This window comes from Macaca thibetana, chromosome 16 (genome assembly GCF_024542745.1).
Source record: "Macaca thibetana thibetana isolate TM-01 chromosome 16, ASM2454274v1, whole genome shotgun sequence".
Taxonomy (NCBI): Eukaryota; Metazoa; Chordata; class Mammalia; order Primates; family Cercopithecidae; genus Macaca; species Macaca thibetana.
The window spans coordinates 5,858,184-5,876,880 of record NC_065593.1 but is presented as its reverse complement, the minus strand read 5'-3'; the positions used below and the strand labels follow the sequence as shown (position 1 = coordinate 5,876,880).

Below are 18,697 nucleotides of genomic sequence, written 5' to 3'. Positions count from 1 at the left end.
AAACCAGCCTGACCAACATGGTGAAACCCCCTCTCTACAAAAATACAAAAATTAGCCGGGCATGGTGGTTTACGCCTGTGCACCACCAGAGCAAGATTCCCTCTAAAAAGAACAAACCGAACAAACACAAAACTCCCTAAACAATGTTAAAAGTGAAGTTATAGAGCAGAAATTTTTTTTGTTGTTTGTTTTTTGTTTGTTTGTTTGTTTGTTTTTGGAGACGTAGTCCCGCTCTGTCGCCCAGGCTGGAGTGCAGTGGAGCGATCTCGGCTCAACTGCAACTTCCCCCTCCCGGGTTCAAGCGATTCTCCTGCCTCAGCCTCCCGAGTAGCTAGAACTATAGGCGCCCGCCGCCAGGCTAATTTTTGGTATTTTAATAGACGGAGTTTCACTGTGTTGCCCAGGCTGGTCTCGAATGCCTGAGCTCAGGAAGTCCGCCCGCCTCGGCCTCCCAAAGTGCTAGGATTACAGGCGTGAGCCACGCTGCCTGGCCTTTTGTGTTTGTTTGTTTGTTTGTTTGTTTGTTTGTTTGTTTTTGAGACAGAGTCTCACTCTGTCGCCAGGCTGGAGTGCAATGGCACAATCTCGGCTCACTGCAAACTCCGCCTCCCGGGCTCAAGAGATTCTCCCACTTCATCCTCCCAAGAAGCTGGGATTACAGGTGCCTGCCACCACACCCAGCTAATTTTTGTATTTTTGTAGAGACAGGGTTTCACCATGTTGGCCGGGCTAGTCTTGAACTCTTGACCTCAGGTGATCCACCCGCCTCGGCCTCCCAAAGTGCTGAGATTACAGGCATTAGCCACCGCACCTGGCCGGAAGAATTTTTTTGTTTTGTTTTGTTTTTTTGGTTTTGTTGTTTGTTTGTTTGTTTGTTTTGAGACAGAGTCTCGCTCTGTCTCCCAGGCTGGAGTGCAGTCAGTGGCCGGATCTCAGCTCACTGCAAGCTCCACCTCCCGGGTTCCCGCCATTCTCCTGCCTCAGCCTCCCGAGTAGCTGGGACTACAGGCGCCCGCCACCGCGCCCGGCTAAGTTTGTTTTATGTATTTTTAGTAGAGATGGGGTTTCACCGTGGTAGCCAGGATGGTCTCAATCTCCTGACCTCATGATTCACCCGTCTCGGCCTCCCAAAGTGCTGGGATTACAGGCGTGAGCCACCACGCCCGGCCGCCAGAAGGTATTTTTAACATGCCAAGAAGACAAAGGATAAATATCCAGAATTTTTCAAAGGTGTCCTATACCCAGTACAAAACGCTGCTGAAGAGAGCTTGGTGCATTTGAAGAACAAAGTGTTTCTTGCGGTTGTAGCACAGAGTGGGGTGTGTGCGTGTGTGTGTGTGTTACTCTCACATCTTTACACAATAAATTCCTTTGACTTAGAATGCCCTTTCACCATTTTGTTCCTGGAGTTAGAAAATATCTCATGAAAATTAGCATGACCTTCCTTTATGCTTCTCTGGTTTGTTTTATATTCTCTATTAGACAAATTTTAAAATATTATAATTCACTGAGAGTACCATTTTGCCTCCCACTACTCCCTACTCCCAATATGGGTTTTTCCTGTTTGATTAAACAGCCTTTGAGCATCTGTCACATATCCAGCTCTGTCCTAGGTACTTTAGAATAAAGATGAATGCTTGGTTGTTGCCAGGCTATGCTGTAAATTCTAAGGAAGGGGGTTAAGGACAGGATTCTGGGAGGCAGTATGACGTGATCCCAGAGAGAGGAGAAAAGAAAAGCACATGTTCTAGATGTGTTTAAATTCTCATCAAATAGGAGGTGGTGATGCCATTCCTCTTTGATGAGGAAGGAGAGAGGACATCCTAACTTTTGATAGATGTTTCCACCATCTGGGTGGCATCCTCTTCTCCATCCCTCTGTTTTCTCAGAAGCAGCTGCTGGGGTCCCAGAAGGATGCACACAGTGGCTATAGATGCTCACAGATCCACAGTGAAACACTCTTATCTAACGCTGGAAGGTTTTGCTGCTTGAAAAACCTTTATGCCTTCATCCTAAGATACAAAGTTGCAAATAGCACCAAGAGCTGGAAACAGATGCCAGCTGAAACCTAAGAACAGACACAGTGTATGAGCAGTGTCCTACCAGGACCACCACTCGGCTCTTGGCAGCGGCAGCCGTCCTCATGGCTGCTGGCAATGACCATTGCTTCATCTTCTGAAAAGGAAAATTACCCAGTTGGCCAAGCCAGATCTCCAGGAAGGAGGTGTATCTGTCTCCTGCTTTGAGATCAATCCTTCAAAGTAATGTGTGAGTTGAACACACTGAAAATCTGTACCTAGCCCAGGTCAGTAGCTGAAAACAGCATGTATACAGTGACTTTCACCTATACTGTTAAAAGGTGGGTACATGCCCAATAAATGTTTATTGAGTGCCATTAGGTGCCTGGCACTGGGCCATGCACTGACAATGTGAAGGCGAATGAGAAAGATAGCTTCCTGCTGTCGTAGTGTTTACAGACAACTGGAGGCGTGTGAAAGTAAATTTTTTGCATCAACTTGGCTAGTACTGAGTTATTTAATCAAACACTGATGTAGGTGTTGTTTGTTTTGAAGCTATTTTATGGATGTGGCTAACATCTACAATCTGTTAACATTAAGTAAAATCGATTGCCCTTTTACTGTGTGGGAATGTCTCATCCAGTCAGTTAAAGGCCTTATGAACAAAACTAAGATATCCCTGAGGAAGTAGCAAGTTGACCTCAAGATTGCAACATCAGCTCTTGCTGAGAGTTCCAGCCTGCTGACCTGCCCTACTGAATCTGGACTTGTCAGTTCCCACAACCACGTAATCCAGCTCCTTGAAATAAATAAATCTGTCTGTGTGTGTGTGTGCGTGTGTGCACACGTGCCTGCACATGCCCGCATTCATCTCTGGCACAAGGAGACCCACATACAAAGGTGGTGTCCTAAGGGGTATGACTGGGCAAACTGCGTGTGGTACTTAGCACTGTGAGCCTAAGGCAGACTGTCCAGATCGGAACCTTGGATCCATCATGTACTAGATGCACCATGACCTTGGGTCAACTCCTACATTCTCAAACCCTCAGTTTCCTCATCTGTAAAATGGAGCTAGTATCTCCCTCGTAGGGTTATGGCAAAGAGTCAAAGAGATTAAGTACCTTGTGATATTTAAGAAGTTAAATGCCCATGAACAGCACAGCAAGTAAGTATGAAGCCAGGATTTAAACTCAGGTTTGTCTGTGTACTGTGTATGCCCTTTACCTTCTGCCATATCACCTTCCTCTTTGGGAATTACACTTCAGCTATCAGTTCTTTAACAGACACAGTTGCCGTAGACCACTCCTACATTGTTACAGCTTCCACTCTGCACCACAGAGATGCCTCTTAAATGTATACCTTTAGCCTAATCCTAAGGTTGAGTTCCAGGTTTCCACTGCACTTTGCTACTTTGATATGATCCATTGGCTTCAAATCTGACATATCTTAAATTCAAGCTCATCATCGAAGCCTCACCATTGACAAGTCCTGGCTTCACCTCTCTCTAGTTACACGACCCCGGGAAAGCTACTAAACCCCAATGCTCAGTTTCCTCACTTGTTAAATGGCAGGGTTTGCTGAGATCAGGAAAGTAGACACGTATCACACATAGTTCTTACGTCTCTCTGGGTCTACAGTACCTGTCTTGATGTCTGGTACATTGTGGGTATTTTATTGTACTTATTTATTCAGCATCTATTCATTCCCTGGCACTGATTTTGACTAATTTCACAATAAGATGCATGAATGTAGTCCTAACCCACCACTTGTAGGAAAACCATCATTTCTTACTAAACTGAGTATATTGGGTGCTCCAGTACGCGTTTATTTCATTTACATCATATGTTCCTATATTGCCATCTAGAGGACTAAGTGCAAGTTACAAGCAAGAGGGAACTGGGGCTTGTGCAGAAAGGCAAACATCCTAGAAGAAATGTTTAAAAAACATTAAGACTCATCCGCAGCAGTTTGGATTTCAACAATTATGTGAAAAAAATAAATAACAGAATGTGTTTTAACTATAAATTAGAAATGAATGCTATAGTAAGTTACCGGCTCATAAACTTATGATCTCTGTTAAATAAAATTTATAGGAGGTCATTGGTTTGAACTAAGTCCTGCACTAGGCCGCAGTAGACCAAACCAAAATGGAGTTACTCACGGTAAAGTTCCCAGCCACCAAGCCAAAACTACGTTGTTTACCTGACCTTCCAAGAAATCAGGAGAGGGAGATAATAGCCACATCTCCAAACAGCCAGTTTTAGCCTGCCTGATAAGGAAGTCCCCTCTACTTTAACCTTTACCAGGAAAGTAATTTTGAAACAACCAATCCACTTTGTGTTCTTTGTTTCTGCATTCTTCAGCCTTTTTCTGCCTGTAAATACTCATTGCACATGTTTCAGAGCAAAGCCCAACTCCCATGAATCATTCTTTGCTCCGTTAAATTTATTTTGTTTAAAGTTTTTCTTCTATCATCTCTAACTTGTTCTAAACAAAATAAAAAATAAAATAAAATCAGCATTCTTTCCTGTAATTGACTGCTTTGCTACTTTTGGATTATCCATACCATATACTAGATGAGAATCTAAATTAAAGAGGAACCACTTAACTAGGGGTTAGGTCTCCTGACTGCTCCACCTTTAGCTTAGTAATTCGGTTTTCCACCTGAGCAAGTTACTATTATCGAGTGCTTACTCTGAGCTTGGGACTATACTGAACATTTTACATGAGTTATCTCATTTAATCCTCACAAGCTCCTCCCATCTCGAGGGTATTTATTTGTGCTTATGACTCTGAGCCTGCAGCCTCATCTGTAAAAATGGGGTAAGTGACTTTCTCAAAGTCTAAAAAAGGATATTGAACTGGATCCACAACTCAGATCTGCCTGAATCAAATACAAGATCTTAATGATTAGTTTACTAAACACAACAGCTTCTGCATTCTAAGAAAGTCACAAGGATGAAACAATTCGTGGAAAGCACTTTTTGGAGAAACAACTGAAAGGACACAAAGATAGATGTGTACCCGCCCCCCACCCGCTACACCCTTGTTCTGCTCTCTAATCTTTGCACATACCAGAGATTTCGTAAGTTCTGTGAGTACCTGGTTTTCTGCACGTACCAGAGATTTTGTTTTGCACATACCAGAGATTTTGTAAGTTCTGAGGCAAGGTCACAAGACGTGTTTAAGTAAGATAAACTCTTGCTGCCATAAACCTGCTCTCCCGCCTCAAAGTTTGAACCAAAATATCAGAAATGGCGGGAACCAATCATAGTTAGCCAAATCGCCTTGTTCAAACACTAGCCAATCATATATCTGATTTGTATAATAACTCTATGCCCACTTTTCTTAGACTATATAACACTGCTCGGAGCTCAGTGGGGGAGCTCTCCTGCCCGTCTCGTTTCACGAGCGAGGGAGAGTTCCAGGTTCGAACCTGTAATAAAGATCCTTGCTGCTTAGCTTTGACTCTGGACTCTGGTGGTCTTCTTCGGGGAATAAACGGTCTGGGCATAACACAACAACGTTTGAATGCTTTCATAACGGAATGTTCACACAAAAAATAGGTGTAAAGTGGTGTATATTCTACTGGGATAACCAATCACTTTACAAAAGCATTCAGTAAGGGTTGCTTTTTCAGTAAACAGTAGTGGTATCTTCTCTTTCAATCTGATTCCAGGTTTGTCAATTTTGTTAATCTTTTCTTCAAATAACCAACTTCTAGTTTTGTTGATTTTCTCTATTGTTTTTCCAGTCTTTATGTTTTTTATTTCCTTTCTAATCTATTATTTCCTTCCTTCTGCTTACTTTGATTTACTATGGTCATCTTCTAGTTTCTTAAGATGAAAGGTGAGACTGTTGATTTAAAAAAAAAAAAAAAACTTTACAGTTACAGATTTCTCTATAAACACTGTTATAGCTGCATCCTATAAGTGTTGGTATGTTGTGTTTCCATTTTCATTAATCTCAAAATACTTTCTAATTTCCCTTGTGATTTCTTCTTTGACCCATTGATTATTTAGCAGTATGTTGTTTAATTTTCTCATCTTTGTGAATTTCCCAAATTCCCTTGTGTTATTCATTTCTAATTTAATTCCATTTTGACCAAAGATTATACTTTGTATGACTTCAATTATTTTAAATTTATTGAAGCCATGCTTTGTATGACTTCAATAAATTTAGCCATACTTTGTTATGACTTCAATTATTTTAAATTTATCGAAGCCTGTTTTATGGCCTAACATGCAATCTATCGTGGAGAATGTTCCATGTGCATTTGAGTAGAATGTGTATCCTGCTATTGTTGGACAGAGTCTCTACAGATGTCTGTTTGGTTTTTGTTTGTTTGTTTGCTTGTTTTTTGAGACAGACTCTCACTTTGTTACCCAGGCTGGAGTGCCGTGGCGTGATCTTGGCTCACCGAATCTTCCGCCTCCCAAGTTCAAGTGATTCTCCTGCCTCAGCTTCCCGAGTAGCTGGGATTACAGGCATGCACCACCACACCCGGCTAATTTTTGTATTTTTCGCAGAGACGGGGTTTTACCATGTTGGCCAGGCTGGTCTCGAACTCCTGACCTCAAGTGACTTGCCCACTCCAGCCTCCCAAAGTGCTGGGATTACAGACATGAGCCACCGTGCCCAGCAGATTTAGTTTGTTTATAGTGCTGTTGAATCCTCTTTTTCCTAGTTGATCATCTGCCTACTTCTATGCATTATTATAAATGAAGTGTTGATGTCTGCAGCCACTATTGTTAGATTTTCTGACTTCTTTACCTTTAACTAGCAAAGAAACTCAGTTTTTCTTTCTAAATAAGAATTATCATTATCAAGTGCTTACCATGTACCTGGGACTATGCTGACTCTTTCACATGGATTATCTCATTTAGTTATTAATAATTATTAAGAGTATATTGTTATGCCAGGCTCAGAAGCTCATGCCTGTAATCCCAGCACTTTGGGAAGCTAAAGCAGACAGCTCACTTGAGGTCAGGAGTTTGAGATCAGCCTGGCCAACATGGTGAAATCCCATCTCTACTAAAAATACAAAAATTAGCCTGGTGTGATGGTGCAGGCCTGTAATCCCAGCTATTCAGGAGGCTAAGGCAGGAGAATTGCTTGAGCATGGGAACGGGTGGTCACAGTGAGCTGAGATAGCGCCACTACGCTCCAGCCTGGGTGATAAGAGATGCCATCTCAAAAAAAAAAGTAAATTAATTGTTAATAATTATTAAATCGTTTAGTTTTGTCAGCTTTTGTTTCCTGTGTGGGATTTTTTAAGTGCATATTTGTTTTTAAGTGTTATGTCTTTCTGATGGATTGGTCCTTTTATCAGTATGTGATGCCCTTCTTTGTCCCTTGAAACAATTTTTGCCTTAAAATCTACTTTGTTTGATATTAGCATAGTCACTCCAGCTATCTTTTCATTACTGTTTGCATGGTATATCTGTTTCTATTCTTTTACTTTCTACCTGTTTGTGTCTTTGAATCTAAAGTGTGCCTCTTGTAGACAGCATATAGTTGGATCATGTTTTTTGCCAATCTGTTTTTTTGTGGGTTTTTTTTGGTTTTTTGGGTTTTTTTGTTTTTTGTTTTTTGTTTTTTGGTTTTGTTTTGTTTTGTTTTGTTTTTTTGAGATGGAGTCTCACTGTCACCCACGCTGGAGTGTTGTGGCGTGATATCAGCTCACTGCAACCTCCACCTCCCGGGTTCAAGCGATTCTCATCCCTCAGCCTCCAGAGTAGTTGGGATTACAGGCACCCGCCACCATATCCAGATAAATTGTAATTTTAGTAGAGATGGGGTTTCACCATGTTGGCCAGGCTGGTCTTGAACTCGGGACCTCAAGTGATCCACCCACCTCGGCCGACCTGGGCCTCCCAAAGTTCTGGGATTACAGGCATGAGCCACTGTGCCCAGCCACCTATCTGTCTTTTGATTGAAATATTTAACTGGTTTTCTTCTAATATAATTACTGATAAGGTTGGAGTTATTTGTGGGATATCTGCTCTTTTCCTTTCATGCATCTTATGTCTTTTGATTTCATTTCTCCACTACTTCCTTTTGTATTAAATAGGTATTTTCTAGTATATCATTTTAATTTCCTTCTTGTTCCTCTTATTGTATTTTTTGAGTTTTTTTCTTAGTGGTTGTCCTAGGGACTATGATTAATATCTTAACATAATCTAAGTTCAGATTAATGCCAAGCTAATTTCAGTAATACTCGAAAACTTTAGTATAGCTCTATTCCCTCCCTCCTCCTTTGTGCTATTATCATCGTACAAATTGCATCTTTATAAGTTATAACCCTATCAACATTATTTCATAAGAATTGCTCTATGTAGTTGTCTTTTGGGTCAGACAGGAAAAGAATTACAAACAAAAATACATTTATACTGTATTTCATATTTACCTATGTAGTTACCTTTAATGATGCTTTTTATTTCCTCATGTGGATTGGAGTTATTGTCTAGTGTTCTTTCATTTCAGCCTGAAGGACTTCTTTTAGCATTTCTTGTAAGGCAGGTCTGCTAGCAGTGAATTCTCTTAGTTTTTATCTGGGTGTATTTTAATTTCTACTTTTTTTTTTTTTTTTTTTTTTTTGAGAGGGGGTCTCACTCTGTCACCCAAGTAGGAGTGCAGTGACACAATCAGGCCTCAACCTGCCAGACTCAAGTGATCCTCCCACCTCAGCCTCCTGAGTAGCTGGGACCACAAGCACACGCCACCACACCCAGTTGTTTGTTGTATTTTTTGTAAAGATGGCTTTTTGCCATGTTGCCCAGGCTGGTCTCAAATTCCTGGGCTGAAGCAATCCTCCTGCCTCAGCCTCCTAAAGTACTGGGATTACAAGTGTGAGCCACCATGCTCATCCTTTCTTATAGTTTTGAAGGATAGTTTTGCTAGATCTAAAATTCTCTGTTTTCTTTTAGCACTTTGAATGTCATTTTACAGCCTTCTGACCTCTGTAGTTTCTGATGAGTGGCAGGCATTTAATCTTATTGAGGATCCCTTATATGTAATAAGTTGTTTTCCTCCTGCTACTTTAACAATTCCTTTTGTCTCTGGCTTTTGACAGCTTGATTGTAATGTGCTTAGTAATAGATCTCTGAGTTTATCCTACTTATAATTTGTTGAGCTTCTTGAATGTGTAGCTCATGTATTTCATTGAATTTGGGAAGTCTCAGTCATTATTTCTTCAAATATTATTTCTGCTTTTTTCTCTCCGTTTTCTGGAACCCCTATAATGCATATGTTAGTAACTTGATAGCATGCCACAGATCCCTCAGGCTCTGTTCATTCTTCACTCTTTTTTCTTCCTGTTCCTCAGACTGGATAATTCCTATTTGTCTTATTCTCAAGTTTGCTGATTCTTCTGCCTGTTTATATCTGTAAACCCCTCTAGGAAATTTTTCAATTATAATTTTTTAGCTCCAGAATTTCTTTCATTTCTGTTTACTGATATTTTCACTTTTTTTACACATTATTTTCCTTTCTCATGTTCTTTGTCCATGGTTTCCTTTAGTTTTTTAAGCATATTTAAAGGTTGACAAACTTTTTGTTTAGTAGATCTAATGTCTGGGTTTTCTCAGGGATGGTTTGTTTTCTGGGTTTTTTTCCCCCATATATAGGCAGACATAATTGCTGTTTCTTCACATCTTTTGTTGTTGTTGAAAACTGGAAAATTTAAATAATATGAGGTGGCAACTTTGCAAATCAGATTTGTCCCACACCCCCCACCCTTGTAGGGTTTGTTACTATTTGTTGTTGTTATTTTTATTGCAATGGTGGTATGTCTAGTACCTTTCCAGGACTAATTCTGTTTACTCTGTATTCTTTGTCATGTTGGAGTCACCGAAATCTCTGCCTGGTTACTTTAGTCTTGAGCAAGTGATTAGACAGGGATTTCCTTAAGTGATTGAAGCAGTAAGTCTCTCACTTTTACCTGACTTTCTAGCTCCCGAGAATATTTTGGCACTTTTCAAAGCCTCTGTAGACATCACACTCCCCTTATTTTTAAGTTTTCTGGCCAGTCTCTCATTTGTCCCAGCTAGTATAGCCATGTCAGGCAACTGTGCTGTTTAAATAATTGCCACCAATTGTTTCTGACAAACAACCTGAGGATACTTTCCTCACTGAGTGACCTGAGTTGGGTTAAATGAAGACAAGCCCTGTGATTGGGACTATTCCAGGGAGCTGCCAGGCAGGTCAAGGAGTGACAAATCTCCGGGGATGGGGCTTCTTGGATAACTCCAAATCTATCTTAGAGGGACTCTAAATTCATTCAGTGGCTTCTAGGCTACTGGTTTTCACTGCTACTGTGGTCTCAAGGTTGCTGATTTTCAAGGCTACTGTGGAGGTGAAGAGAAGAAGATGGGGACAGGACAAGTTAAAACACCACAAAGCTTACTGATCATACAGAGATTCAGCCTTTTTCTCAAACATATTTTCTTTGGGTTGTTGCAATCATTTGGTTAATTTCCAGAGTTTCAAAAAGTTTATTTTGATCACTTCTGCCAGTGTACTTGTTGATTTTATGCAGAATCAGATATTCAAAGATCCATACTCCACCATTCTGGAAATGTTTCTCTAGGAATTTTTTTTTTTTAATGAGATGTATAGGATTTCTCTTAAATTAATATAAGCAGCATCTACTACATTCACTTAGAACACTAGACATTACCACCCATGATAGACCATCTAAATGAGAAAATTGCTTCTCTTATTTCACAGAATGTCCATGCTGATTTCCAAAGCACATGGCATCTACCTTCAGTAAACAACACAGAATATTAGAACACCAGAGTTCAAGTTCATGTCTATCCACTCTCCAGCTCCAACTAAAAGGGCCTAAGGGACAGACTGTTCATCAATGACTGTAGACTAATGGTTTTCACCCCTTCAGGCTCACAGCCACTTTTTATCAGAAATATTTTAAAACATGTTTTATTATTCTAAAACACAAACAATATAACTTAACCTCAGGCATATTTTTAATCATCATGATTAAAGGTATCTTTAATATCTAACTGTAATGTAACAGAGAAATAAAAGAAAGCAACTTATGATAGTATGTAATTCAATCTGGAAATGGCCAAAACTCCTGATGACACAATAATTAGGTGCTTGCATATGTACATATAATTACCATTAATGTGCCCACTACAAATGCAGACTACTGCAGTACTTTTGACCTGGAACTCAAATGCCACAAGCAATGTTGCCACTAGTGAGTTTTTAAAATGATAGAAAACTCTTGGTTACGTACTGAACAAAGACTACAACCTTCCCTCACGTAACTGGTAATTGCATTTTTGGGCAAATCAAGTATTGCAGATCTGCAACAACAAAAATATGAAATGGAATTATAATATACGCTCAAAAAATTATTGTCAATGTCCACCAGTCAGAGATTGTGAGTAACAGATCTGATTGAATCGAGTTGGGTTTATCAGCATGCTTTTGCACAAGAGAGATCACATACCATGGGGAACCATGGGGTGCCTCAGTATGGGAGTGCTGGGAAGGGCTTTTTATAGGATTTGGGGTTGTGTTGGGTGATTTCAAGAAGGGCTCCATGAATCCTAGTTTTACTCTGGATTGAGTACTTTCAGAAAGCAAGGGCAATTCTAAATGAGTGTAAATATTAAAATTTTTAATCTAGGAGGAAGAAGGAACAGAGTGATCCAATGGGTAATGAACCAACTATCACACATGTAAGCCAAGAGACAGGAATGTTTGGTCGCTCTATGATTTACACAGAATCTTGTTTCTAAGTTTAACATGACTATGGAGTGTCTTAATTTTTGTCTTCCTCCACCACATTCAGAGTGGCCTTGTCAGATGTTGGTGTTCTATAAAATTGTTTATATTCAACAGAATAGCCTAGCCATTAGAGCCAGGTCAGCTTCCAACTGACAGCTGTAAGGGTTGCTTTTCTTTTCTCATTATAAACAGGATTTCCATGTACATAATTATTCAGCGAGGTACAAAGAAGTCATGAGATACAGGATAATTCTTTGCTGTCTAAAACTGTCCTATGCTATTCAGGCACCCAGCATCTCTATTCACTTTCATTCACATTTCATTGGCCATTGTTCACTCACATTTCATGGCCTCAAACGAATTAAGGAAGCTGGGAAATGTAGAACAAATGAAACATTTAGTGAGCATTACTATCTCTACTATATGCAACCTTCAATAAATTATTTTACTTCTCTCAGTATTAGTTACCTACCTGTAACATGAGGTTACATGGTACATAATTGTCATTTTTCCCTCTTGGGGAGAATCATACGAGATAATACATAAAAGAACTTTAATAAGCTCTAAGAGTTACACAGATTTAAAAAGGCCCATAGTACCTATATGTTGGAATTAATGTGCCATCACCTCTGCGTGCACACACACACATCTTTGCCTATCTATTTAGAGGTCTGGGTCAAAGAATACTCTGGGAGATGTGGAATTAGAATGTGATTTTACTAGGGCTAGGCGTGGTGGCTCACACCTGTAATCCCAGCACTCTGGGAGGCTGAGACAGGCGGATCACCTGAGGTCGGGAGTTCAAGACTAGCCTGACCAACATAGAGAAACTCCGTCTCTACTAAAAATACAAAATTAGCCGTGGTGGCAGACACCTGTAGTCTCAGCTACTTGGGATGCTGAGGCAGGAGAATCGCTTGAACCCGACAGGTGGAGGTTGCAGTGAGCCACGATCGTGCCACTGCACTCCAGTCTGGGCAACGAGAGCAAAACTCTATGTCAAAAAAAAAAAAAAGTGATTCTACTTTCATTTTACTAGCACCATTCAGTCAATTCACCTGTATCCAAGGCTGACCAGGGACAAGAGAGAGGAAAACCACTTATCCTCAGTCTCTCCTAATTTCTTCAGTCTTGATGAAATGATTAAAGTGTCAGATTTTATTTTCCAAAGAGTATCTCCCATCCCACATACTCTTATTATAATGTAATCTTAACACTCCTCTCATCAAGTACTGGGCTCTATGTACCCTTCTATTGAAGCTGGATGGACCTTGGTTATTGCTTCATCCAATGAAGTATGACAGAAGAGACATAATGTGAATTCCAAGACTAGTCATTAAAATGCCATGCACTTCTCTTGCTCTCTTGGAAGACTCATTGTTAGAACCCAGTGCCAGGTTGTGAAGAAGTCAAATGTGCCCTCAGGGAGAAACTACACAGTGTAGGTGTTCCAACCAACAGCCTAGCTGACGCCACAGCTGACAGCCAATGTCAACCTCCAGGTCAGTGGCTGAAAAGCTGCATGCCACTTCCTGGCTCCTTCCCCAGCCATCACCGTGCTCCATCCAAATTCCTGTCCTACATAATTTGTGAGCTTAATAAAATGACTTGTTTTTCACCAGTACCAGTAATTCTGGGGGTGGAGTTTTATGTAGCAACAGCATCTGGGACAGTGCAACTCAGTGGCAACTATAATATTCACTTAAGTACTACATAAAGATCAACTATGTATTTACTAAATTATTACATCTCTAATACTGTACTAACAACTGGAGTGTACTGTACTAACAACTCCAGTTAGTACAATATGGAAAGTTAGTACAAATGGAAATAATCATGGATAATGCTCAAAAGTGCACTGTATTGACAAGAATCCAGTTAGGCTATGAGCAACAGAGAAGTCAGAACAGTAATACTTGAAGAAGATAGTTCCCTTCACTTTTATTAAAAGTTCAGACAGCTGGCCAGGCATGGTGGCTCACGCCTGTAATCCCAGTACTTCGCGAGGCCGAGGCAGGTGGATCACGAGGTCAGGAGACAGAAACCATCCTGGCTAACACGGTGAAACCCCATCTCTACTAAAAATACAAAAATTAGCCAGGCGTGGTGGCAGGGTGGTAATCCCAGCTAGTAGGGAGGCTGAGGCAAGAGAATCGCTTGAACCCAGGAGGCAGAGGTTGCAATGAGCCGAGATCACACCACTGCACTCCAGCCAGGGCGACAAGAGCAAAAGCTCTGTCTCAAAAAAAAATTCAGACAAGCAGTTCAGGGATGCTATACACAAGATGGGATTCAGACAGTATCTACCTCATTTATCTGCCATTCACAAAACGAAGCCTTTACCACATAGTCCAAGATGGCTGCTCTAGTTCCTGCACTGTGTCTACCTTTCAGGAAAAAGGGGGAAGGGATGGGCATGCCTCCTCCTTTTAAGGATACTTCCTGGAAATGTATCCATTGGCCCAAACTCGGTCATGTGGCCACACCAAGATACAGCGATAAAATTTGGGAAAGGTTATCTTTATTCCAGGATGCCATGCCCTAGCTAATTAGGTGGTAAATCTATAAAAGGGGAAAAATGAATATTAGGGAATACATGGTAGCTCCTGCCACATGCATATTCTAAAATTCAGTTGTTACTTGGTTTAGGATTACAGTTCAAATAACACAGTTATCTAAAAGAACTATATCAATGTATCCTCTGTTAGACTCTCAACCCTAAAGATTTAGGTTAGATCTTTCAGATTAAATTTTAAAATGTCTTCAGTGCAGTATCAATTCTTCTCACCAGACAGAACAGCTGAGTATAAGTAAAATAAACAAGCTCTTAACAAATTATTAATTTTTAAGAAAGGAAAAGGCATTTAGAGCAAATATTTTCTCTAAAAATACTAATATATCGTGTTTTATATCCTACAGATATTCCTGTAATCTGTTTTCCTTAGGAAAGTCACTCAATAACCGGAAGTTCTGTTACATCATCTAAAGTATTACATATTTGTCATGAGGATTAAATGAGATTACACATGTCAAATGCCTTGTAAACAGTAGAATTTTATACAAATATAAAGTTTTGCACCTTCAAAGCTATCACTCCAATAAGACACTTATTCAATTAAACAAATAATCTTAAAAACTATTTTAACAATGTACAAATATATTCACAACATAATCTGCTGATTAAGACTTCAACAAAGTTTATAATACCTACAACAGAATTTACAAATGCCTACAATAGTTTGTAGATTGGTTTACAGTTACACAGAATGCTTTAAGAAATACCATTAATACAAATGCATAATTTACAATATCCCCATTATAGCAAGAAAAAAATAGATTCAGAAAATAAAATGTCTTTTAGGCATTTATTATGCCAAGTATGTAAATGATTATTCTCATTATGACATGAGAATAATGCTCTTTTAGTGGTAAAAGATCTATTAGCTCAAGGTCCACTGAAGAGCTTTCTTCAACCTAGCTATCCTTTCTGTAAAATAAATAGAACAGCAGCAATCTCTGGGTATTCCTTAAACAAACGATGATGATTCCACTTATATTAATTGGGCCTTAAGTAAATGACTTCTTACAAATAAAAATAAGATTTTAGAAAGTAGTTAATACCACTGGCCCTAATTGTTTTCACTTGCTTGTATATGTCTAAGAAATTTCCCCATGAAGTACATATTAAAAACTAACAATAATTTCTAACTTATACATAAGCCAAAGTGCTCACTCTTACCATGGAAGCAAAATTTACTCCTGAAAATCATCTACAGAAATAATATGTAAACACATAGAGCTTTGAGACAGACTAAGAACTTCCTCCCGTGTTTTATGGATCAAAATGCAAAGGTCTCCATTACCTATGTAAATGAACACTTTCATTAACTTGGGATATACTGATACTACATGGCTGTGTGCATACCTATGGAACATGTGCATACCTACACCACAGAATAAATCTTGACAATGTTTCTAGTGCCAACATATACTTTCTAGCCCCAAATGCTGGAAAGGAAATAAAAATTTAACATGAAAACTACTTTTCCTTTTTATAAATAAAGTTTTTAAGTGGAAAAACAAAGCCAACACTCCTCGTTGCAACATGGACTAAGCTCTAAAAGGTTCAGAGTCAAGAATCTCTTCAGTTGTTCCCCAATGTAACAAAGCACATTAAGTTTTCTCTATTCAGGAAGTCTGATCATCTCCAGTGTTCTGCAAAAGACAAAAAAAAAAAACTCCGTAATATCAAAGTTATTTCACTTCACACACCATGGACTTCAAGGCCTATGCCTAGGAAAACATTCTATATTTCTAAGCAGAGCGTTACCTTACATACAATGGCCCAATCACATTAAAAAGTAGACATGCCAGGACAGGAGCGGTGGCTCACGCACTGTAATACCACCACTTTGGGAGGCTGAGGTGGGTGGATCACAAGGTCAGGAGATAGAGACTATCCTGGCTCTAACACGGTGAAACCCCGTCTCTACTAAAAATACAAAAAATTAGCTGGGCATGGTGGCGGGCGCCTGCAGTCCCAGCTACTCGGGAGGCTGAGGCAGGAGGATGGCGTGAGCCCAGGAGGCAGAGCTTGCAGTGGGCCAAGATCACGCCACTGCATTCCAGCCTGGGTAGAAAGAGCGAGATTCCGTCTCCAAAAAAAAAAAGTAGACACGTGCTACTGAAGTAAACCCATGGATACCATCATCCACCCAGCTGTCCGGTTTGTCCCATTTGAGCAGATGCCAGTACCATGTAAGACACTAACCCTATCCATGTTATGCCAGGTTTAAGGTTTAATTTCACCTGTATTCCATGTCCCACCCCAGACCTTCAGAAACACTGAAAATTCTAAGGATAAAAACCTAATAAGTACATACATGAAAGTTACCCTAAGGTGGACCACAGTAAAGGTATACTGGGACCATGCAAATATCCTTCAGAATGAGATGATCATGTCCCTACGTGAATATTCACTTTCTCTACTTTTCATCTTCTGGAAGAGAAACTGTACAGTAGCATAAAAAGAACAATAAATTTTGAGTACGAAGGGCTGGGTTTAAGATCTAGCTTTGTACCACTTATTAGCTGTATAATCTTAAGTAAATAATTTAATTTCTCAGGGCTTTAGTTATCTAAAATGTAATCCCTGGACCAGCACCCTCAGTACCACCCAGAAACTTGGGAGAAATGCAAATTATGAGACCCTACCCCTAGATCTACTGAATAAGGAGTCTGGAGGTGGAACTCAGCAATCTTGTGCCCTCTAGGTGATTCTCATATATGTTCGAGTTTGAGAATCCCTGTCCTATATAACATCACTTGCCCAACCTACTGTACTAACCAAATGCAAGGTATTACCCATATAAAGACCTTGTCACTTTTCTTCTTTTTTTTTTTTTTTTTGAGACGGAGTTTCGCTCTTGTTGGAATAAGAGCAAACTCCCAGGCTGGAGTGCAATGGCGCGACCGCAGCTCACCACAACCTCCGCCTCCCGTGTTCAAGAGATTCTCCTGCCTCAGCCTCCCTAGTAGTTGGGATTACAGGCATGTGCCACCACACCTGGCTAATTTTATATTTTTAGTAGAGATGGGGTTTCTCCATATTGATCAGGCTGGTCTCAAACTCCCGACCTTAGGTGATCTGCCCGCCCTGGCCTCCCAAAATGCTGGGATTATAGGCATGAGCCACCGCACCCGGCTGACCTTGTCACTTTTCCCAAGAGATTTAACCAATAATTATTTACCTACAACGACTACTCATCCTCCTGAAAACCCTGATGTTGGGGTATTACAGTAAAATCCTTATGTTCTAGGGGGAAAAAACATCTGAGTACAAATGTTATGGTCCTATTGTGATTCAACTGTTCTCCCTAAAACCATACAACATACAGGCTGGGCGCGGTGGCTCACACCTGTAATCCCAGCACTTTGGGAGGCTGAGGCGGGCAGATCACGAGGTCAGGAGATCGAGACCATCCTGGCAACACAGTGAAACCCCATCTCTACTAAAAATACAAAAAAATTAGCCAGGTATGGTGGCTGGTGCCTGTAGTCCTAGCTACTGGGGAAGCTGAGGCAGGAGAATGAGGCGGGGCTTGCAGTGAGCCAAGATCGTGCCACTACATTCCAGGCTGGGTGACAGAGCAAGACTCCGTCTCAAAAAAACCATACAACATACATTCTTCAAGGATATTCACTTAAAGCTCCCATAATTAATGAAAAACAACTGAACTTAAAAGTAATTTTTAAAAAATAAGTTATCATCAATGGTAGTTTATCCTTCCTGGCTTTAAAATAATTTTAGGATACTGATAATACACTTCCAGAATGTCTTGAACACCCCCAAAGAGCAATTAAAACATCTTTATCTTTATATTTAAATAACTAAATGCCTTTAAAAAACTTCTGTTCAGGAGCATTTCATAAAAATTAAACTATGGGCCGGGTACGGTGGTTCACGCCTGTAATCCCAGCACTTTGGGAGGCCGCGGCGGGAGGATCATGAAGTCAGGAGATCAAGACCATCCTGGCTAACAAGGCGAAACCCCGTCTCCAGTAAAAATACAAAAAAATTAGCCGGGCGTGGTGGCGTGCGCCTGTGGTCCCAGCTACTCGGGAGACTGAGGCAGGAGAATGGTGTGAATCCGGGAGGCAGAGCTTACAGTGAGCCGAGATTGCGCCACTGCACTCCAGCCTGGGCAACAGAGCAAGACTCCGTCTAAAAAAAAAGATTAGAAATAATTGCATCAGTTACTGATCACATCCAGAAAACACTTACTTGTCGTAAGAACTGCTTTCCAAAATATGAAGTAGCCATGCTGGTTAAATTCTTTCTGCTGCCCACCTTACACCTGATGTAACCATACAGGTTGGCACCTTGTAGCACCACACCCATGATAACCACCGCCTGG

General features: G+C 40.4%; 2 protein-coding genes across 6 annotated transcripts in view; both read right to left on the bottom strand.

Moving 5' to 3' along the window:
* Positions 1-5,057, bottom strand: part of CDRT4 (CMT1A duplicated region transcript 4) — a 98,502-nt gene extending 93,445 nt beyond the window's left edge. The window contains exon 1 of the mRNA XM_050763481.1: positions 5,043-5,057. The gene's annotated coding sequence lies outside the window, so the exon portion shown is untranslated. The remainder of the gene's footprint in view (positions 1-5,042) is intronic.
* Positions 1-18,697, bottom strand: part of TVP23C (trans-golgi network vesicle protein 23 homolog C) — a 59,328-nt gene that overhangs the window by 18,701 nt on the left and 21,930 nt on the right. For 3 of the 5 annotated variants that reach the window (XM_050763469.1, XM_050763472.1, XM_050763473.1), the window contains 2 exons: positions 18,565-18,693; positions 14,815-15,995 (listed from right to left, as the gene is read on the bottom strand). The exons of 1 other annotated variant lie outside the window; for it this stretch is intronic. In XM_050763469.1, coding sequence (XP_050619426.1) covers positions 15,969-15,995; positions 18,565-18,693 — 156 coding nt within the window. In that variant the 3' untranslated portion in view covers positions 14,815-15,968. Of the gene's footprint in view, positions 1-14,814; positions 15,996-18,564; positions 18,694-18,697 lie in introns of those variants that run through there. One more of the 5 variants, XM_050763470.1, reaches the window with a different exon arrangement.